Source organism: Ostrea edulis, chromosome 8, assembly GCF_947568905.1.
Source record: "Ostrea edulis chromosome 8, xbOstEdul1.1, whole genome shotgun sequence".
NCBI classification, from domain to species: Eukaryota; Metazoa; Mollusca; class Bivalvia; order Ostreida; family Ostreidae; genus Ostrea; species Ostrea edulis.
In genome coordinates, this window is record NC_079171.1 from 42,484,470 (window position 1) to 42,506,671 (window position 22,202).

General features: G+C 34.6%; 2 protein-coding genes across 2 annotated transcripts in view; one reads left to right on the plus strand and one right to left on the minus strand.

Moving 5' to 3' along the window:
* The window catches only part of LOC125662394 (uncharacterized), a 1,158,266-nt gene that overhangs the window by 109,598 nt on the left and 1,026,466 nt on the right, over window positions 1–22,202 (minus strand). The window lies entirely within an intron of this gene.
* LOC125661754 (uncharacterized) lies at window positions 13,881–21,619 on the plus strand. Its single transcript, XM_048893914.2, has 4 exons — window positions 13,881–14,217; window positions 19,604–19,717; window positions 21,184–21,241; window positions 21,375–21,619. The coding sequence occupies exons 1-4, from the start codon at window positions 14,154–14,156 to the stop codon at window positions 21,496–21,498; spliced, it is 360 nt and encodes a 119-aa protein (XP_048749871.1). The 5' UTR covers window positions 13,881–14,153; the 3' UTR covers window positions 21,499–21,619.

Consider the following 22,202-nt stretch of genomic DNA (forward strand, 5'->3'; position numbering starts at 1 on the left):
TCGCGAAATAAAGTAGTCGCGAATAGCTGTTGGTTTTACAGTATTTAATGAAGCGTTGTGTGATATTAATCGCAGTTCATGTAGAAACGTTTGTGGAAAATTATGACTGTATTTTATTGTCTGACTGAATTCTCTTTGTAGAAATGACACGAAGCTGACCAACCAACTATATGTAAATTGAAGTCTTGATTCAAAAGTTTAATATATAAGACCGGGAAAAAATTCTAACGTTGTTGTTTATCATCTGCATGAAAGGTGAAGATAACGAATAGTGATCAATCTCCTAACTCCTATAAAGGTGAAGATAACGAATAGTGATCAATCTCCTAACTCCTATAAGGAATACTAAAAGAGAGTTGGGCAAACAATGAACCCCTGGACACACCAGAGCACTGAAAAAAAAATAACTAGTAAAATACACCAAGCAAACTAGTAAAACTACTGTCCATACAATCACTAATTTAAAAGTAGTTTTTACTAGGTGTTAAGTAAGTTTACTTTTTGTTAACTAGTAATTTAACTAATCAGACAGTAAAACATTACTTCAGTCAATAGGAAATATTAGTATGCATTCAGTAGATTTACTAATTTTCCATTCCTGTATTCCACTGCCAAAATTACTAGCATTCTAGTAATTTATCTGATAGGACAAGTAAAATCGCCCTGTTAAACCTTCAAAAAATTGAATACAGAAGATAACATCAAGAACTTTAATCTGAAGTTAAAAGTCGACATGATCTTCTGGTCAATCTTGATTGCGATGGGGGATGTATCTTCTGTGGAATTTCTTGAACCTGTTATCAGGATTTCTCAAACTTTTCTTTACACAGGATTGCCAAACAGTCATCAGCATCTAAATAAACAAAAACAGAACAGTGTGTTAAAATGTATTAAGTTGCATATTAAAAAATATCAAGCTGTGTGTAGGATTTCTAATAAATAAACATCAAGAATAAAAAAAAAAAAAAACCAGTCATAAGTTCAATGACAAACCTTTTAAGTCAATGTTCCCTCTCCAGCATCCCAATAAAAATGGCGTCTCGCAGAGTAGACCTTGCTGCAGTTTTCGCGGGCAACACGGGTCACGATGCTTATGACGTCATATTTCTAATTACATTACTATCTTGTTTAGTAAATACATTACTTACTAGTCATGAGCAAGTCTTTACGAGGCATCCTAGTTAAATTAACTAGGTATTTTTTTCAGTGAGGTGGGATCATATGTATGTATACAACGACGTGAACAGGGAATTCGGAGATCCAAAGCCTCCGAATGATATAAATGTATTTTAATATCTGAGTGGGGGAAATAACGATCTTATTAATCACATATTTCAAAGCTTTGCTCGTCTGATCAACCCAAAATATCAGACGAGCGCACCTCGAAAATATCATCTCAATGGTTTCCAATACCAGCATACCTAGTTGTAGAATATCTCGCATGTACGCCAACATTTATCCTGCGCCGAATATTGGGATGAACCCTGCCAATTTTCAAATTTGTAGAAGTAGAAATCGTAGCGCAAACCAAATAGTACATTTATAAAACAGGTTAAATTTTAGGGTACAGTGTTTACATTAGTAAACGTCAGGCTAACTGAAAGTCAAAGCTAGCAAAAGGCGTGTGTCCATCTGAATCTTGGCTATCTCATCATAAAAGAAACCGTCCGTGACAAACATAACATCAACATCTGCTTGTGACGTTGTTTTATTGTCATAGTCTTTATAAGATAAGATAGGTGAAACAATACACTATCAACACTTTGCCGCAAGTTACGTCCCTTGTCCGCTATCTCGTGGTGAAAAAAACCCTATTTCCCAATGTCGGCCGATGTAATTTCCTGGTATTCACCGATGATCTCTGTCTGACCCTGCAAAGAGAGATAATTCAACTTACTACTTGATTGGTGGGTTGGTCAGTATGAAATTTGATAGTCGCCAATCTTTGGGCTGAAGCCGTAGTTCCATGTTACGGTTGGCGTTAAGATGGAGCAGCTCAAACAAAGACTGGACGTTGTATAGAGCATTGCTAAAGCTGGGAAGTATTCTCCCCAAAACGCTAGACTCTGCACAATCAATCTTATATTCCACAGGTTAAGCCACAGAAATATTACCCTTCCATTATATTACTCTGGCACTGAATGGAATCTGGGGAGCAAGGCGCTGGGTCAGTCGGGGGGGGGGGGGGGGGGGGTTACTTCGGAAGATCATACATTCGAACCCCTTTCGTGCTTTGGCTACGTCAACCACGAGCCGTAAAAATAAGTGATGACTGTACCTTCGACAAACGCTCAACGTTTAGAAGCAAGAGTCGCGAGTCATTCGTATGAAATCGTAAAAGCCGAGGTCCAGTGAGACAGCAGACTTTGTCACAAATAACTCTCGCTACATGTGTATGGAGGTGTAAATGTGTGGCACCTACAGCTGGTATAATACTTCGATATAACTGAGGTAATTTCGAAGGGACTTGCATGAATATACAGTATTTATATAGTGTTGCTAATCACTTAAAGCAAAGTACTGAAAGTACCGAAGAGAGGTGACGAATGATACGAATTAAAACGTCACAAATATACAAATGTTATACACGGTATATACATGTATATTCTCTTCAATTCCTTTGCTGCTGGAGGAGAACTGGTGCCTTGAAGGTGAAAAAGAAAAGAACAAGAAGCAAAGCAAAAATCAAAGTTTGAAATCAATATACTCTCATCATAACAGCTTTACAGTCTGGAATAGCATTTGGATTTACTTTCACGTGCATGAGAATGGAATACTGTACAAAGAATTTAAAATCCACGGTAACTATTGCAACTGCCCTTGCATTTAAAAACTGCACTAAACCCTTATGGCTGATTTGCAAAACAGAGACTTAAGGAAGAATTGTTGTAAAAAAAAAATATCCTTGGCGTATATCAATATTTCTTATCAGTCTTAGGAATGCAACATTGCACCATTACTCTTTCTTTCTCAATACAATGTCATGACAGATACAAGTCTACACACCTCAAATTGAACAATTTATTGACCAACTCTACAACATTTGCTACAAAACTACAAAAACATAAATTGTAAAAAAAACAAAACAAAAAAAAAAAAAAAACAAAAAAAAAAAAACCGTAATATTTCACAAGACATTCAAATATCAAACAAAATACTAAATAGTGAAATTTCTTTAAAAACTCTACATCCTAAAGGGACAATATGTTCCCCAAGTAACCGTTTTAATATTCTTTATAAAGATGTGTTTTTACAATCCAAAACTTGAGCACAGCATCGCTCTGAACAATCAATGTAATTGTGTGCAACTGAAATGACCCAGATCAATTGCTGTGAAAACTATACCTGCTAGAAATGGGTCAATACAGCATTTTACAGGTCTGGATTTTTCGGGGGGAAACCCTCAAAAATCGAAAATTTAATTTAGGTCTGCGATTTTACTCACATTTTGACTGCTCAAACAAAAGAAAACTCAAACTTAAATTAAATTTTGTGATTTTTTCCCCGAGAAATCCAAGGCCAGCTGTTAATTCAAATAACCTCAATAAATATTCTGTCTAGTTTTCGTAACCAAAATCATTTTAATGGAATAGTTAGACATTTTCGATTAATGACGATAACTTTGACAATATCTAAGTATGATCAGCGATTGATGGTGACTGTGGTTGTAAACACTACAGCGCGGGGTGTGTGCACGAATACAGGAAAATAGAGCGGTGTAAATCACACAAATACCTCCGAACCAAACCACCCCAGTTAATGCATCGTTCCATAGTTCTTTCCTTATTTCATGTAGCTACCAAAATTCAAAACTGTGCTTAGTTTAGGAATATTGTACTTTTTTTTTTTTTCCTTTTTTTTTTTTTTTTTTTTTTTGGTTGTTTTTGTTTTTTGGTATATGCTTCACTACAACGAACTATATTTTCGGTAGGAGTTATTTAACTGATTAGCATATTTTCTTGACAGAAGTGAAGGAACATCGTTACTTCCCAGAATCCTCTACGAGATCAACAACAAAGACACGTGTTAGCAGATGAATACCTTCATTATTTATATAATGTAACTGGTTTTTAATTTTGACTCAGAAAAAATTCTGATAAACTGAGTTCTTCACTTCCCATGAGTTATATTTATAGAAACAAATCAGAAATCGGTAATTTTCGACCCTTCGATTTTTTCAAATCAAATCTCAGTATAAAGAAGTTGTCTTTCATTATCTGGTAAGAGATGAGTTATAAGATTCATAATATGCAAGGAAAGTCGTAGTAAATCGGCGGATATTTATGTTCAACTGGACCGTCACTTCACAAAGCATGTGACTTTTTATGTGGTTTTTTACTGCCCACCATATAATGGTAGCTGCGCCATAGTTCTTTATACAACTTATCATTAGATCAAATGCTGTCTGAAGTGTTTCTTACCGATTGTTAGGCCGTTCCTGGCACACTGAATTTGACTACTTGACTACGAATAACTCCGTTTACCTGATTGACAGATCTAGATATGGGGTCACGGCGTATGGGCCGGCCGACAGCGGATGCTTACTTCCCCTAGGCACCTGATCCCACCTCTGGTATATCCAGGGATCCGTGTTTGCCCAACTCTCTACTTTCTATTGCTCATAGGAGTTATGAGATTGATCAATGTTCGTTATCTTTGCATTCTATACATATATCATATATTTGGGGAATTAGACGAGGTTTTAGGAACATTTTTATACCAATTTATCAGGCCAGCATTATACTAGCACGCCTCGGACCTCTTAGTTAGGGAATAGCTATCTACTAAATTGTTGCATGTATTTATTACCGTTAATGCTGATTAAACTGAGTTTTACCGGCTAACGTACATAATTACCATGAAGCATCTTCGCTAGCCAAGGGTGACGATCAACAGTGCTTCTCTATTCACACTTGGCGAAATTTGTAGCTTCTAAACGAACGCACCCTGAGTTTCCTGGACATCCAATGAAATAGAGCCTTACAAATAACCCGTAAACGATAATGGCGGCCACACCATTAAATTGTTGTATAGGATATGTTACGACGTTTCAAAAAACTAAACAGAAATGGAACGTTCGCATGCTTCCATTCTGGGTTTAAATGGAACCGAATACAGATTTCAGATTTTCTTCTGATCCGATTTTCCACTAGGTCATCATGTGTACTGTTAATTACAAGAATATGACAGATTCTCTTTGAAGGAAATTTAAGTAATGCTTAGGGAAATAACCAATGTGAATAAAATCAGATCTTCACTAACCGTTACACTGGAGAAGGATCTGACAGCATTGCGTTTGAGGTCATGTTATTTCACCTTTCACACTTGACCAATCAAATGACGGTTTTTTGCTAATATAAATGTTTTGCTGTTATATCGGATCATACTTAGTATTTAGCATGCGCATGTGAAAAATCACCGAGAAACACGAGAGAATAATTGAAGATGGCGGCGACCATAAGCGATGTTAGAACGGTACAGAAAATATATTTTAACAATAAGGGATATATAATATCTAAGGTCTTCCATTGCTCTTCTTTTAACGCTGATATTTGGAATTCGTTTAAACTTTTCAAGGATCGACGCCATTTTTTGTGAACTTGCAATCCGATTACGCTTCAGTAAAACAATTCCTGACTGGTCCTTGATTCTTTCGTGATTAGAGAAACACTGTGGATCGTCACTAGCGAAGATGAATTCCAGAGTTTCCGGTGTAAGACAGTCATGCAAGATTTTTCTATCTTACAATGTTGTGACGACATTGATTATAATGTCATATATTTCATATCACACGATGAAGTAAAATATCTTATATTGTTTTCTTCAAATTTCAATTTTATATTATCTTTCTGGGGACAGTCTTTGATTTGTTTTAGTATATGCATCAAGTGTAAATCATTTTCGGGTATGCTCTTTCTGACTGCCTGATTAGTTTATTTTGAATTTAAGTTCAGATGAGGATTTTGATAATAGGTTTAATTTTCAAAAAGCTAACTGTGGATAAATGTGAGAAGAATATTACATCACTATTTACTCGTGTGGGATAGGGAAATTCTCCCTCTAAAACAAGATTCGCTGTCTGGGACTCGCAAAGTCTCGTTCTAGGCTGCGAAACTTGTCCCTTCGGTGGAATTTCCCAATCCCACAATCCACTAATGAATTAATCCCTAAACGGCTTCACACTTTGATTTTTCACTGCCGAGGAGTCGTACAAACAACTCGTTGGTCATATGATTCGTGACACTTTTAACACAGCCCATATTTAGAAATAAAATGACAAGAGATGTGTTTCAAGTGCGTGCTCTTCATCATTAAATGCAAATTTTGCTTTTACTCGCCAAGTGCAAGTCACGTGATTCACGACCTAATCTCTGGCGCGTCAAGTGCATATGATCTACGTTATGTAATGTCAAACACGGCCTGCACTGATTCCGACACTAGTTCTACATACTGTGTCAATACAGTCAGAGATTAGAGAAATGAGTGGGGGTCTTTCAAGGTGTGCCGCGGTCGCGTAATCGGTTACCTGTAGGAGTGTCTGATATCAAGAACTTTCTATCGGTAACATTTTAGACTACTTATCAATCTAGATTTAAGCTCAGTAGTGCATATTTCATTTAACAGCAACCTATGGAGAAAGGTATCTGCAAATATAGGTTAATTCCATAAACATGTTGAACGTAATAACATGTGTACCCATATGCTGATACATGAATTGTAACAGATTTTATAATAAAACTCAGTTTCCGATATAAACAAATATTACGTCAAAGAAGATCTTTATCTTTAAACGATGTGATGAAGGTTTATGTATTCGGGATCATGTACTGAAGATTCGTGTATGTGTTGAAGTATTGACGGAACATTGTATTGAGAGATTGTGAAAATAAACTAATACAATGAGGGATTATGGACACAGATTAATACATTGAGGGATTATGGACATAGATCAATACATTGAGGGATTATGGACACAGATTAATACATTGAGGGATTATGGACATCGATCAATACATTGTGGGATTATGGACACAGATTAATACATTGTGGGATTATGGACACAGATTAATACATTGAGGGATTATGGACACAGATCAATACATTGAGGGATTATGGACACAGATTAATACATTGAGGGATTATGAACACACATTATTACATTGAGGGATAATGGACACGGATTATTACATTGAGGGATTATGGACAGAGACTAATATATTGTGGGATTGTGGACACATAACAATAAATTGAGGGATTATGGACACAGATTAATAAATTGAGGGATTATGGAAAAAGACTAATACATTCTGGGATTGTCGACACATAACGATACATTGTGGGATTATGGACACATAACAATACAATGAGGGATTATGGACACATAACAATACATTGTGGGATTATGGACACATAACAATACATTGAGGGATTATGGACACAGATTAATACATTGAGGGATTATGGACACAGATCAATACATTTGGGGATTATGGACACATAACATTACATTGTGGGATTATGGACACATAACAATACATTGAGGGATTGTGGACACATGACAATACATTGAGGGATTATGGACACATATCAATACATTGGGGGATTATGGACACATAACATTACATTGTGGGATTATGGGCACATAACAATACATTGTGGGATTATGGACACATAACAATACATTCTGGGATTGTCGACACATAACGATACATTGTGGGATTATGGACACATAACAATACAATGAGGGATTATGGACACATAACAATACATTGTGGGATTATGGACACATAACAATACATTGAGGGATTGTGGACACATAACAATACATTGAGGGATTATGGACACATATCAATACATTGGGGGATTATGGACACATAACATTACATTGTGGGATTATGGGCACATAACAATACATTGTGGGATTATGGACACATAACAATACAATGAGGGATTATGGAATATATCAATACATTGAGGGATTATGGGCATATAACAATATATTGTGGGATTATGGACATATAACAATATATTGTGGGATTATGGGCATATAACAATACATTGAGGGATTGTGGACACATAACAATACATTGTGGGATTATGGACATATATCAATACATTGTGGGATTATGGACACATAACAATACATTGTGGGATCATGGACACATAACAATACATTGTGGGATTATGGACACAGATCAATACATTGAGGGATTATGGACACATAACAATACATTGTGGGATTGTGGACAGAGACTAATACATTGTGGGATTATGGACACATATCAATACATTTTGGGATTATGAACACATAACAATACATTGTGGGATCATGGACATATACCAATACATTGAGGGATTGTGGACACTTAACAATACATTGAGGGATTGTGGACACTTAACATTACATTGTGGGATTATGGACACATATCAATACATTGAGGAATTATGGACACATACATTGTAAGATTATGGACACATATCAATGCATTGTGGGATTATGGACACATAACAATACATTGTGGGATCATGGACACATAACAATACATTGAGGGATTGTGGACACATAACAATACATTGAGGGATTGTGGACACATAACAATACATTGTGGGATCATGGACACATAACAATACAATGAGGGATTATGGACACAGATTAATACATTGAGGGATTATGGACACATAACAATACATTGAGGGATTGTGGACACATAACAATACATTGTGGGATTATGGACACATATCAATACATTGAGGAATTATGGACACATACATTGTAAGATTATGGACACATATCAATGCATTGTGGGATTATGGACACATAACAATACATTGTGGGATCATGGACACATAACAATACATTGAGGGATTGTGGACACATAACAATACATTGAGGGATTGTGGACACATAACAATACATTGTGGGATCATGGACACATAACAATACAATGAGGGATTATGGACACAGATTAATACATTGAGGGATTATGGACACATAACAATACATTGAGGGATTGTGGACACATAACAATACATTGTGGGATTATGGACACATATCAATACATTGAGGAATTATGGACACATACATTGTAAGATTATGGACACATATCAATGCATTGTGGGATTATGGACACATAACAATACATTGTGGGATCATGGACACATAACAATACATTGAGGGATTGTGGACACATAACAATACATTGTGGGATTATGGACACATATCAATACATTGAGGAATTATGGACATATACCAATACATCGAGGGATTATAGACACATAACAATACATTGTGGGATTGTGGACAGAGACTAATACATTGTGGGATTATGGACACATATCAATACATTGTGGGATTATGGACACATAACAATACAATGAGGGATTATGGACACAGATTAATACATTGAGGGATTATGGACACAGGTTAATACATGTACATTGAGAGATTATTGACACGAATCAGTACATTGAGAGTGTATGAACTTATGCAATACTATTTCATTTATGATAGATCAGATTGATCTATCTATTTCTAAAATGTTTAATGAAATATAGATGTTGCATTGAATGAAATACATTTTCACTTCTGTGACATTTCGATCCGGATCGAAAACGCGAGGAGAGCTCGGCAGGTTTTAACCATCCGTTCCCTCATTCGGATAACACTTAAATATCAATAGATACGATATTTTGTTTCTTCTGCCACACAATATCAATTTATATCAGATATTGCCAGAGAAATAACACAATTAAGCTGTCTCTTCTGCCGTTGCGTCTTTGACGTCACAATAAAAATTTTGAAACCCTTGCGCACGTCACAACAAAATGAAATGGAACAAGGACAATGACCGAATATTGTTCTGTTTTCTCGTTTACTTTTAAAGGGGCATTAGCTGTGAACGCGATGGCAACCTTTTTCTCTCTAAATCTCTCAATGACATAGGAATATATATTAATGACTAATAAAAACATCTATTTTGTACAAAAACAAGAGAAACCTTCTACAACTACTGTAGATAACCACTTTTAGTGTAAAGAAAATAAAAAGGAAGAATTGTTGTCTTACAAGACAATGATTATCTAATCACCAAAATTACGTATTCACGTGTCTACTTTGAGATTAAAGTGTTTGAACTGATTAAATACTAGTGTTATTACTGAAATATATGATATAGAGCAATACGGAACTTTCGGGATGTGCCAGAACGACCGATTAGACTTGACGTTTATACACCGCGGTCATGTGATAGTAAGCAATTGTAGGGCAAAGTTGACATCGACGCAACTGGTGTTTCGCTAGCAGATGGTCCGTAAAAAGCTATGCGCAGTCTCACGATGACGATTCAAGTCACTATTGGTGCTTAGCACTTGAGTGTAAATTAGATGGAAGGAAAAAGGCGCATTTATTCGCGTATCCTTGGATAGAAGGCGTGAAGTTTTACTGATATCCTCAAGTTATTTCCTAGATTTGTTTTCCTCGTCAACTCACATAATTTAATCAAATGCATTTTCTTATAAAATGGTTGTAGTGATTCCTGTCTTTAAAAACTAGCATTTTAATACAGTAACTTGATAGCAATTGAAGTATTTCATGCTTGACTTAGTTGTTATTGTAATCCGGAAGTGGCATGCCCTACAAATTACGTTCAACGCGCGATAAAACTCAGAGTGGATCCGTATCTCGAAAGTCCCGTATTTTCATTGCATTCAATTTTTGGTGACAAAACGACAGCTAATGCCCCTTTAATTAGGTAATTAAAAAAACATGGTAGTTAGATGAAACAAGAAAATATATTTTTACATTTACCTCTAATATATGGCATGTTACATTTTACATCTTCTACGGTAGAAAACTACATACACATATAGGATTGATTGTCTTGACTGTGGAATTTATAACGCCCCGATTAGTTTTTTATTGGGGTAATTATGGGTTTATTTTCTGTTTCATTAAATATTTCCTCTTGCCTTTATTCTATAGTGCATACATATAGTAACAAATCACTCACTGGTTGTCGACCTGTACCCGATATATTCATTTGGGTATTAATGGCTTGACATTCCTAAGATAGGAATAACTTCGAACGTTTTTAAAAATGACCCCAAACCTCTCACGGTTTTAATGCGGCTATTGACAAATCAAATCGTTTATTTTCTTCTCAGATATCTCTTGGATTATCCTCAATAATCAATGTTATTATGCATTTTAAACACACTGATTAACAGCCTGTAGGGCAACGTAAGGGAAATCGCTCATGCCGAAGGACTTTGCATGACTGACCTTTGTTTGTTAAATATTCCTAAAGCAATCGGTATGATTGATCCCCAAACTCAATTATCGTTCCTTTAGAAATATGTTAATTCATCAATGTATCTTTAATGAATTTGACATCATCAACCATTTAAGTCATAATCTGTAAAACATCTTTGAGACCCAGACTGCGTCATTGTCTATAGAACCGCTACGACAATGAAAACAAGTCCGTCTTCTTTTACCGGAATTGAATTTCATTAATTGTAATGTTGTGCAATCAAAGCATGTAACACAAGAATCACATATTTATTGTTTCATTAATATAATCGGGACTACAATTTCAATGTGAATATGATGTATTGTGACGTTTAATTCGTCAGTATGATTGCTTGATTTAACATATTGTCAAGCAGGACGCTTTGATTAATAACTGGCATATCACTGAAAATTAAAAAATGTATTTCTAACCGTATGACTTTAAGGGTTGTCAGATCTAATGGACAGAAAAGGACTACGTATGATAAGGTCTCGATTTGTCCACTAAGATAAGAATACCTGCTATTGTTACAAAATCAAATATATTTTGTGCACAACTCCCGATGCAACTTCGTTGTTATTCTCAATTTGATAGAAATGACAAACTTCCGTAATTACGCTATCATAACATGATGTTTTGCCGCCATGAGGTGTATTCTGATATAAAATTGCCATTTTTGCACAATTTCATACTACTTAGTATTTCTTTTAGGAAACAGCAATCGAAGGCTTGGGCAAATTCATATTTAAACAATGTATCATAAATTTAATTTACCATTACCAAAATGTATAGGGAAAAAATATTGTTTATGCAAGTTTTCCATAAGAGAATCGTTCACCAAATCAACATTAAATCTGAATTTTACATGTACTAAAATTTATAAATTACGTCACTTTTGATGATTGATTGATTGATTGATGTTTTCCGCCACACTCAACAATTTTTCAGTTGTTCGCGCCCAGTTTTTATTGGTGGAAGAGAGAACCTAGATACAATGTACCTGGGAAGAGACCACCGACATTCCGAAAGTAAACTGGGAAACTTTCGCACTTGCCGGCGCCAGCGGGATTCGAACCCGCGCCGACCAGAGGCACTTTTGATGATATTGCAATCCAAATAACTGTAAAAACCAGAGACAACTTATGTGAAATTGTTATTGGACGTGGTCTCTGTAATGGAATAAAGGAAGATTTAGTCTTTCCGTAAAGGGACATGGACACAATTTGAGTGAAAATTTTCTAATTTTTTTTTTTTCAATTTTAATGTTTAGAATGCTTACCTAAGTTATTTTCAATAGTCAGCTAAAAATGTAATGTCAGTTGTCGAGGTACATGGGAGATACAGACCTCACAATTCTTTGTTATGTTTACAATGCTCGTGTCATGGTTTTGTTTACATAGGTTAAATATACTAGTAAAAGTTTCCTTTAAAGCAGATTTGTTTTCAATTTAAAAGTTCATTCTGAACACAATTAAATAATTTCTAGTGTTTAGCACCTCTGATTTGTTTTAAACACGCTATTTTCTATTAAACAATATATAAATAAACAAAAACATGGCACGAGCCTTGTTTACACAACAAAGAATTGTGAATGCTGTGTTTCACTTGTAACTCAACAACTAATATTCAAATTTTGGTTAGCCATTAGAAATATTTTGGTTAAGCATCGTAAACAATAAAAATGGAAAAATAAACTTTGAAATTGTTTAGCTTAAATCGTGTCCATGCCCCTTTAAAGCTTTAGAATTCTTAATTTTATAGGGGGTCAAAGAGACTTTTTTTTTTTTTTTTTTTTTTTTTTTACAAATGAATGTATGACGTCGAGTTTTTGCGCCCACATACCTGTGACTTACCAAACATGAATAATCTTGACTGATTCAAGGTTAATGAACAAGGCTACAAACAGGTTGAAAATGAGATGCCTTCAATTTTTCCATTTCCACATCTGCATTAAAAACCATTCAGAGGATCACCCATTTTAAAAGCAAAATATGTCTATACATGTATACAATATATTGTCTATAGATGCTTTAATTGTTCGATATCTATACATGTGCATAATGTATATCAATGTCGTTTGTACAGTCCGCGTGTTGTATATGCATAATATACCGAAGAGTAAAAAACAAACGTTGAAAACAAAATAAATGTATAAATATCGAGACGATTGTTGAACAATTGTCGTTTTTCCGGGTCTATATGTAGCTGTATGGTTCCCACTCTTATGCTTGGGAAAACCATAAATTAACACGAAATGGCTATTCCTACAGCGAAATCACGGATATGATGAAATTACGAGCTTAAGTGTGCTTAAATGACTATTGTTAAATTAATATTGTATCTTTATAACAATATTTAAACAAACTTCCACGTACGAGTCGAAAATGTCATCTTCCAATGAAAATCGGCGTTACAAAGCAGCGGGGTTGTTGAAATGATTTTTAATTAAGCAGTTCATTGATTTGCTGTTTGAGGCAATGTCATTTGTAAACAAGTTCGCGTCATTTTGACTCTTTATGAATTATTTAATATAGATTATCACCAATAAAATTATATCGATTGTGGTTATATTGATGATAAAGTCGTCTCTCTTAATAGGGAGGTAGGCTCACTTAAACAGATCGGGGGCGACTTCTCTTCGGATATAAATTGATTAACCGTTATAGATTTCGTGTAATAGCTTATCCCTACATCGTTGGACCGACAGAAACTTTTCATATAACAGATATTTCAGTTCCTGTTTCAATTTCATATCACCATGAAAGCAATTTTCTTACAGTTCTAGTTTACAAAAAAGGATCAAATTTGGATTCTCGCAAGTCATCATAACGCGGATATAGAGCGCTGTACAAAATACATTTGATGAAAAAAGCGAACATGGTGTCAAAAGTTTTCTTGGTGCTGATTTCTACCTTCATATCTTCAGGTAAGGTATACTACTTAGAGAGGTTTTACATTTACTTAAAATGATCGTTGATTCAAGATTAATTAGTTCATGAGTAAAGCATTGTTGAGAGTATATTCCATTCTACGGAATTTACAATTGAATTTGACAATCACAATTTTGAGCAAATCCATTGAATTTTATTGAAAATGGTCTTTGCAAAATGTAAATATTGTGTGTAAAAATGTGTATTTTAATTATATACAGACATTGCGGCTTTGAGCATTGTGTGTATTTCTTTAAAACAAAAGTTCTATGCTAAAAAAAAAAATTAGATTGTTCTAAAAGTGCAAGCTGCTTAGAAACACTTGAATTTAAGTACGCGACTGAGTATGTTAGTTTTATATCTCGCTTCTCTCAGAATTATTCGAGGTTAGAATTACTGGACAGTAGAAATCTGCCAACACAGAACATTACATTGAATTATTGATAAACATGTTTTTACGCGTATTCATTATTTTAATAAAACTGTCTTTTTGTATTGTAAATAGCGAAGTCTGCGAAACCAATTCCAAACGTGTCTGATGGTACATATCTCTCTATTATATGTCACGAATCATTGAGAACTAATCATTTTTTATTTAAAAGTGAAATTTAAGAAGCAGAAATGTGATTCTCTCTCTCTCTCTCTCTCTCTCTCTCTCTCTCTCTCTCTCTCTCTCTCTCTCTCTCTCTCTCTCTCTTACTCTGAATAATACATTAACCCGATCAAAGTCCATGAATTACACTATTTCCATTTATATGTTTCTAACTTTTATCGAAATCCAATATTGTTGTCTCTAACTCTGGCTAAAAAATTTCCCAGCGGGATCCGCGCCCGAGTCTCCTCCAGTCGTCCTTGTGTGTCCTTCGTTTGGAAAGGTTAATTACAAGAGCCTTACCGCGAACACGCGGCGCCGTTTTTATGTTCTCCTAAAACGGCGACGTTCTAAGTGATGATGTGTGGGACAGCGCTCAATAACCAGCGCAAGTTAGTAATCGACTTTTCTCAAACTCGCGTTTTTCATTTTTTTTATTTCAATTTCTTTTCAAAAGACACAAGGCTTGTCGAGTGTCATTGAAAAAAAAGAAACAAGAGTTTGTAAAAAAAAAAAAAAAAAAAAAAAAAAAAAAAAAAAAAAAACGGTTACTAATGAGCACATGTTCAACCAAACCAGAACTGCGCCGGAGTGAATATTTCCTTGCACTCCAGCAACATTTGTGTGTACCGTATATTTAGTTTATCTTATATGGTTTTTTACATCCCCGCCATAGTTATAATATGTATGTCTGGCAAAGTTTACTATTCTACAGATATATCTTTAAGGAATTTAGTCATACCGAAAATGCGTTTATAATTCATATCCAAATACCACTGTGCGATATGTCAGTATTTATTTTCAAAGATGACGTAAATAAGCAACAATATAATAAATGGGACGATTATGATTGGTTTTTAATTTTTTTTTTTAATAGTCTTCGAACTTTTCCCGTGTACATTCCACCGAGATCATTTTAAGTATATTACATGTAAATATATATTTCAACAGAGTGGACTTCAGCTGAAGAAAAAAGATTCAGGTGCATTATGGGAGAAACTGGTCGCATGACATGTGCTCGGTAGTAACCGGGGTTTGTTTTCAAACTCGAGTTCCATCATATTCTTCTTTTTTTTTATCAGGAACTCTTGGGAAAAATTTTTTTTAATGAAGAAACGAGTTTGAGAATAAAACCAGTTTTCAACTCGCAATGGCTATGAAATCTATATTTGTTTTTCACTCTGGCATCATGTGCTCTATCGGGTGATGAAATACAATTTGTGTAGCCTGGAATCCACACACATCTTCCCCCATCTCTTTGTGAAAAGTTTGAGGACGTATTTATAAGTTAATGAAATTCGAGAGCTAATCACGAAAACTTTTTTTTAAATCCCGTACAAAAAGCCAGAGAGAGGGAGAGAAAGGGGGAGAAAGAGAGAGAAAGAGAGAGGAGACCTAGAGAGAAAGAGAGGGAAGAGAGAAGAGAGAGAGAGAAAGAGATGGAGAAAGAGAGGAAGAGAGAGAGAAAGTGATGGGGAAAGAGAGAGAGAAGAGAGAGGGGAGAGAGAGAAATAGAGGGAGAGAGAGGGGGAAGAGGGAGAGAGAGAGAAAAAGAGAAGAGAGAAAGACGGGGAGAGAAAAATAGAGGGAGAGAAAGAGAGGTGGGAGAGAGAGAGAAAGAGATATTAGATGCGGTATCAATGAGAGAATACCGTTGCTATGTGTGGAATAGATTGTGTAGTGAGATAGCGAGACATCAAATGTGGACAATCTTTTGAAGTCAAGTGAATGTAAATATTGTTCTCCACATTCCGTGGCCTATATTGCCACCCGGATCTCATAGCATCTGTTCAGAATTTATTATGAAATTAATATTTGGTTGTGAAGAGATCGTTATCTAATGTACTGTTTTAAATCTGTAAGAAAGGGTCTTTATTCTTTTAAAATGTGTGTCTTATAAGTTTTTTTTAACTATATCTGTTGCCTTAGAATGGTTCGTAAAAATCATTTTAATACCATGTATTCATTATGTAAACTTAAACACTTTCGAAAATTGGATTTCTTTCTACATTTTTTTTTTGTACATCTTCATTCCAAAAACTGATAACGTTATAGCTGACTAGAAAATGTCTACTTACTGTTATATTATCTGTTCTAACAGAAAATGGCTAGTTTTAATGACAAAATATACACTTATATATTTTTTAATACATTTCTTATTAAACACCCGTGACCGTCGGACAATTTTACGAATCATGGTCAACAAATGTTGATGTTTATATAACTTATTTTCAGCTTCGCGGTTACAAATACTTTCGTACGTGAACAGCTGTTCGTGAGCGAACTAGAAATCCTGATTAAATGTGTTGTATGCATTTAATCTTTTTTTTATTATTATTAATATCTTTTACAATTCAACATGGAGTTCATTTTATGAGGAACGGAATCAGGATCTGCTGTGTGTGTGCAGAGTGAAAATTTCGCCCCGCTTTATTTTAGCTAAATTATATCTTATTCTAAATGGACGATTTCAATTCGGCGCTAATCAAAATTCATTCAACTTAAACAAGCAAGAAACTAACTCTAAAATAATTCAAATCTGGGATAGATCATTTTCAACGAACATAGAGGAAAACCACACGCGGGGCGAAAAAAGTTCCAGCATGCAGAACGTAAATATTATTATTATTTCAAAATTTCGTCGCCTGGGCGAATTCGGTTCACTTCATTCAGTGTCGGCGTCACAATAGATAATAGAGAAGGTACGGACCCTCTACAAACCGCCCACACCGACTTCATCTTTTTCCGGCTGAAATTTGAAATAAAACACCGTCAACTAGTTACAAACCTCGGGAAATCAGCCAGTGGGGAAATAATTTGTTAAGGAGCGATTTTAATTTTTTATACAATAATCCTGTCTGTTTCGACAATCTTAATGATAATGCTTTGATTTAAACATAATTTCCCAAATATAGGATAGTATATGTTTTAGAATAATATTCTCGGTTCATTTTCTGAAACATTTTCAACAAGTTATTTTTTTATCATTATAAAAACTCTGACCAACTCTATTGTAGGATTTATATTACATGTTTCGGTAATCACAAAGGTGACCTAATTTGCTGTGTATATTGAATATAAATCACGTTTGAACTTTCAAACATTTGGTTTTAAACGGTTTTCCATAAAGGAAATCAGCTGAAAACTCTGTATGAAATGCAGTCCTCCTAATTTGAACATATTAAAATTGTTTTACGTGTAGAACCCTTTTTCCTTAATCCATCACTACACATACAAAGGACAATAGACATTAGCTATATACCAGTACTACAAAAAAATGTAGTTATGTTGTATGTACGGACTATCACGGATGTTGGCGCTAGCGATGGGGGTGGAGGCCAATTTGTGGGAGGAAACCGAAGTATCCGGATAAAACTCACGTGTCTGAGCGGGCGACCACTTTACCCTCCCCCACCCAACCACTGTCGATCACGGGGATTGAGCCCGGATCGCGGCGGTGAGGAGCGAGAGCGTTAACCACTACGGTAGTGTCCGAACACCCGTGTTCTGTTAGAAATCTAGCTGTTTCAATGTCATCATGTCTTGATAAAAAATATTGACCTGTCAACCTTACATAAGAAAAAAAGCTATCATTTACAAAAGTTCAATATAAGAAAGAAAGGACTGGGTTTTTGTAGGGGGGGGGGGGGGTATAAAAATACTAGAACCTTGGTGTAACTTTTGTGTAATCGACAAAGCCGAATATACATGTACAAATCAATACTTCCTTCATTCTTTTTGATATTTACATCCCCAATGTTTTTCTCATGAACGCATTGTAGTTGTAAACAAGGCGCGCATGAATACAAAACTACTTGAAAAATATAGCACGTCTATTTCGACGGCATAAATGAAAGTAGAATGTAAATATAAGTGAATTTCAGTTTTGACATTTCATGAGGGTATAAACTGCAACACTTTATTAAGTATGCCGGCGTGAAGCCCTCATGTATTTTTGAGAATTAAAATTTAAATATACCACTAATATATATTAATTAAATACATGTGATTCATACGCATTTCTTTTTAATGCTTGACATTCTTCTTTTCTTAGAAAATTCATTTGATACTTTCCTTTTTTATTTACACCTATATCATGTATATTTGTATAAGATGCATTCTCCATGTAGTGGAGTACAATATTCAAGTTCTAATAAAAATACCTGAAGTCTAGTGTTACTACGCTTTCATAGTTATTACATTCAAACTTTAAAAATTGTTATTCAATCCGTGGTTTACAGCCGCACTAACGTAGTTTTTATAAGACACGCAAAAAAATAATTCCAAAATTTAGAAAATTCACACAAGAATCTAAAATGATAATAATACATTCAAACCCGGATTTCAAACCGATAAAGTGCCCCTATTAGCACGGCCACACTTTCTTATTACATTGTAAAAAAAAAAAAAATAAAAAAAAATAAAAAAAAAATCGTTTAATTTTTTTTTTTTAGAGGGGGTGTGTGGATAGGTTGGAGGTTGTAAATTGTAGATTGGAACACAGGGTGATTTGTATAAATACCGAACAGTGTTTATGCTTTAAGAATTACTATAGGCCCCGATTGACCATCCATATGTTTTACATGACGTGGCTTTATTTTCAAACTGTTCTGTACTTTCTAAGTGTGAAATGATATAAATCATGTTCATTGTCAAAGATAATCCGTCACTCACACCATCACACCTCCATCTTTTAGATCCACCTCAAATTTCATGCTTAGAAAGTGTTAAGATTGTATGTACGAGCTACTTGGTACATTACAGTAAATAGTTTCATCCTTTTTTTCTAGGTATCTGTACACAAAAAAGAGCTCTTGGAGATTCGAAATCCTTTGATGGAATGATGGCAGCCATGTCTTTACCCACAATGCAACAGGAAAACTTCCACAAAACATGTTTACAAGGTATGCAATTTCATCTTTTAATTAGATAGCACTTATTAAAATGTTATGAAGTTTTGATATTGATCGAATTTTTAATCTAACAAATTTCACCGTGAAGAATAGTTTTAAAAAAAATAAAATAATTTTGATAAAGTAATGATAATTTTTCATTAAAACTGCTTCCGACATTATATACATGTTTACTTTGTCCTGTTGTTCATCGATTGCCCCTACTGTCGTTCCATGCAATTTTTCCTAAATCAATGTCTTGTCCGGGAGCAAAACCTTTTGTATATCAAATTTCTAGTATTCCGACAAACTCTTTAACTAAGCTGCCTCTTTTGTGCAAAGTTCATTAAGGATACTATCGATACGCGATTTAATTGATGCGATCAGAAACGGCAAATAAACGGATAATCGGAAAACCAGAGGGCATGTGATTGGGCATTGATTGAAATGTCAGTTTTTCCTCGTTAAGCACGTGCTTTTTTTGTCCATAAATACACACCCCTAAGTATATTCATATGCGAACGTCAGATAGTCTAAAAATTGGACAAAACGGCACGTCATGTTTATAGTCTGCATGAAATGATCTCGAGAGCTGGAAAAAAAATATATGAAATTCGAAACAGTACATTTTTTTAAGGTTCGGTCTATGAATTGCGATAATGCCGATACTATCTAATAATAAGACACATATTTACAACACAACCATTGAGTAAAAGTATCTTATTTGCATTTCAAAATATTTCCGTTTTGTTCCGCGTCAGACAGTTTGTGTCACTTTAATAGCGGCTTATCAATTCAATAACGTACACTGTGAACCACAATGGATCCACAAATACCCAGATCTCGTTCAGATCTCGTGTAATTATGCTAATTAACTCACCAACAGATAGTTTTAACTGCTTGTGGAAGATGGGTTTCCCTTGTTAGGCCGGCATATCTGGACTGTTACATCTAAATTGTTAAATATTAAGCCCATCACCATGGGTTTAGGAAGGTGTTAAAGTAACCTACATTAATTTCATTGTTAAATTAATTTAACGTGGGTAACATTACATAGCATTTCTGTCTAATATTAACTCAGAAAATTTAATGCCGAATATCGCATTAATGATTTTATGTGTGCATGTAATTAATGATTAAGCACCTTGCGTTTACAAGTGTTTCAAAGTTCTACTAGTACGATGGAACAGCAGAAAGAGCAGGGAAGGATGCTATATTTTTACATACATACCACAAGCTTTGATATTTACATACAGTAAAATAACCTTGCCAAAATTCGCCGCCTCTCAACAGCTCGGTCCCTGCACTTATAAAACTGCAGCAAGGTCAGATGTTAGAGTTGATGTGAGAATACTGTGTATGTGGTATTTATTCATTGTGTGCTTAGGTTCGAAGAAGCATGGGCCTCAGATATGAAAGAAATATTACTCACAAAGCATATAAGAAAACAATATTGATCCGTGTTTTATATTTTTCAGATATACCGACAGAGGTTTTACTTCGAGAAGTGTACACTAGGACGGGTAGAGACGATACGTAAGTCACTTTTTTCGAATTGAATAAGAAGTAATCATAAACTTTTCTCTTTTTCTCTCCTTTTCTCGCTCCTTCTCGGAAAAAAATTCACACATACTTCTTATTCTGGTATCACGTTTGTTTTTAATTTTAGTATGAGCAAATCACTTCCGGATCCGGTTGACCCAGAATTGGAAAGACCATCACGGGCTGATAGAATAATGGCACAAAAACGCGGAGGCAGAAACAAAATTTCCGGATTTTATAGTAATTGGTAGACTAAACACAACCCTTTACTACTGAGTGCGATGAAGGACCTCATGCTTTTGCGATTGTATTAAGACCTATATGTATATTCATTAAGTTTTGAAATGTGGAAAATAAATGTATTTTATTTCATTACTTGTTATACTTTTAGGAAATTTATGTAGATTATTCAATTTTAGTACCTGACTGCAATTTATCAGCTTTGCACATCATAATAGTGTTTGATTTATGGTATATGAAACGTTGCAATATTGGAATTTTTTTTCATTTGTTCTGTATAATTTTTTATTTGCTCTGTATATTTTCATTTGTATTCTATTAATTCATATTGTATTACCTTTATTTGTCTTGTATATTTTTCATTTATTTCCTATAATTTTTCATTTGTATTGTATATTTTCATTTGTATTCTATATATTTATATTAGTTTTGTGTATTTGTTCATTTGTGTTGTATAACGTTTTATTTGTATTATATGATTTTTATTTACCTAGAAATCATTTGTATTGTATAATTCATCCGGGGATTGGTTTTTTTTTTTGTTTTTTTTTTTTTTTTGTTACAAAGGATTTCATTGGTTTAATCTTCAGCTATCGCATATCAATAATATGCGAGGTGTTCCAGATGATTGATTATTGCTCGAGAATATTTCGCTCATATGGAGACGTCACCTTTACCGGTGGAAGGCTGCAAAATTTAGTCCTATGCTCGGCGT

Bases quoted from the DNA above. Each gene is read 5' to 3' on its own strand.
- LOC125661754 (XM_048893914.2), top strand. From the start codon at position 14,154: ATGAAAAAAGCGAACATGGTGTCAAAAGTTTTCTTGGTGCTGATTTCT. The intron at 14,218-19,603 runs GTAAGGTATACT...CTTTTTTTCTAG, and splicing joins TTCTACCTTCATATCTTCAG to GTATCTGTACACAAAAAAGA. The intron at 19,718-21,183 runs GTATGCAATTTC...TATATTTTTCAG, and splicing joins CCACAAAACATGTTTACAAG to ATATACCGACAGAGGTTTTA.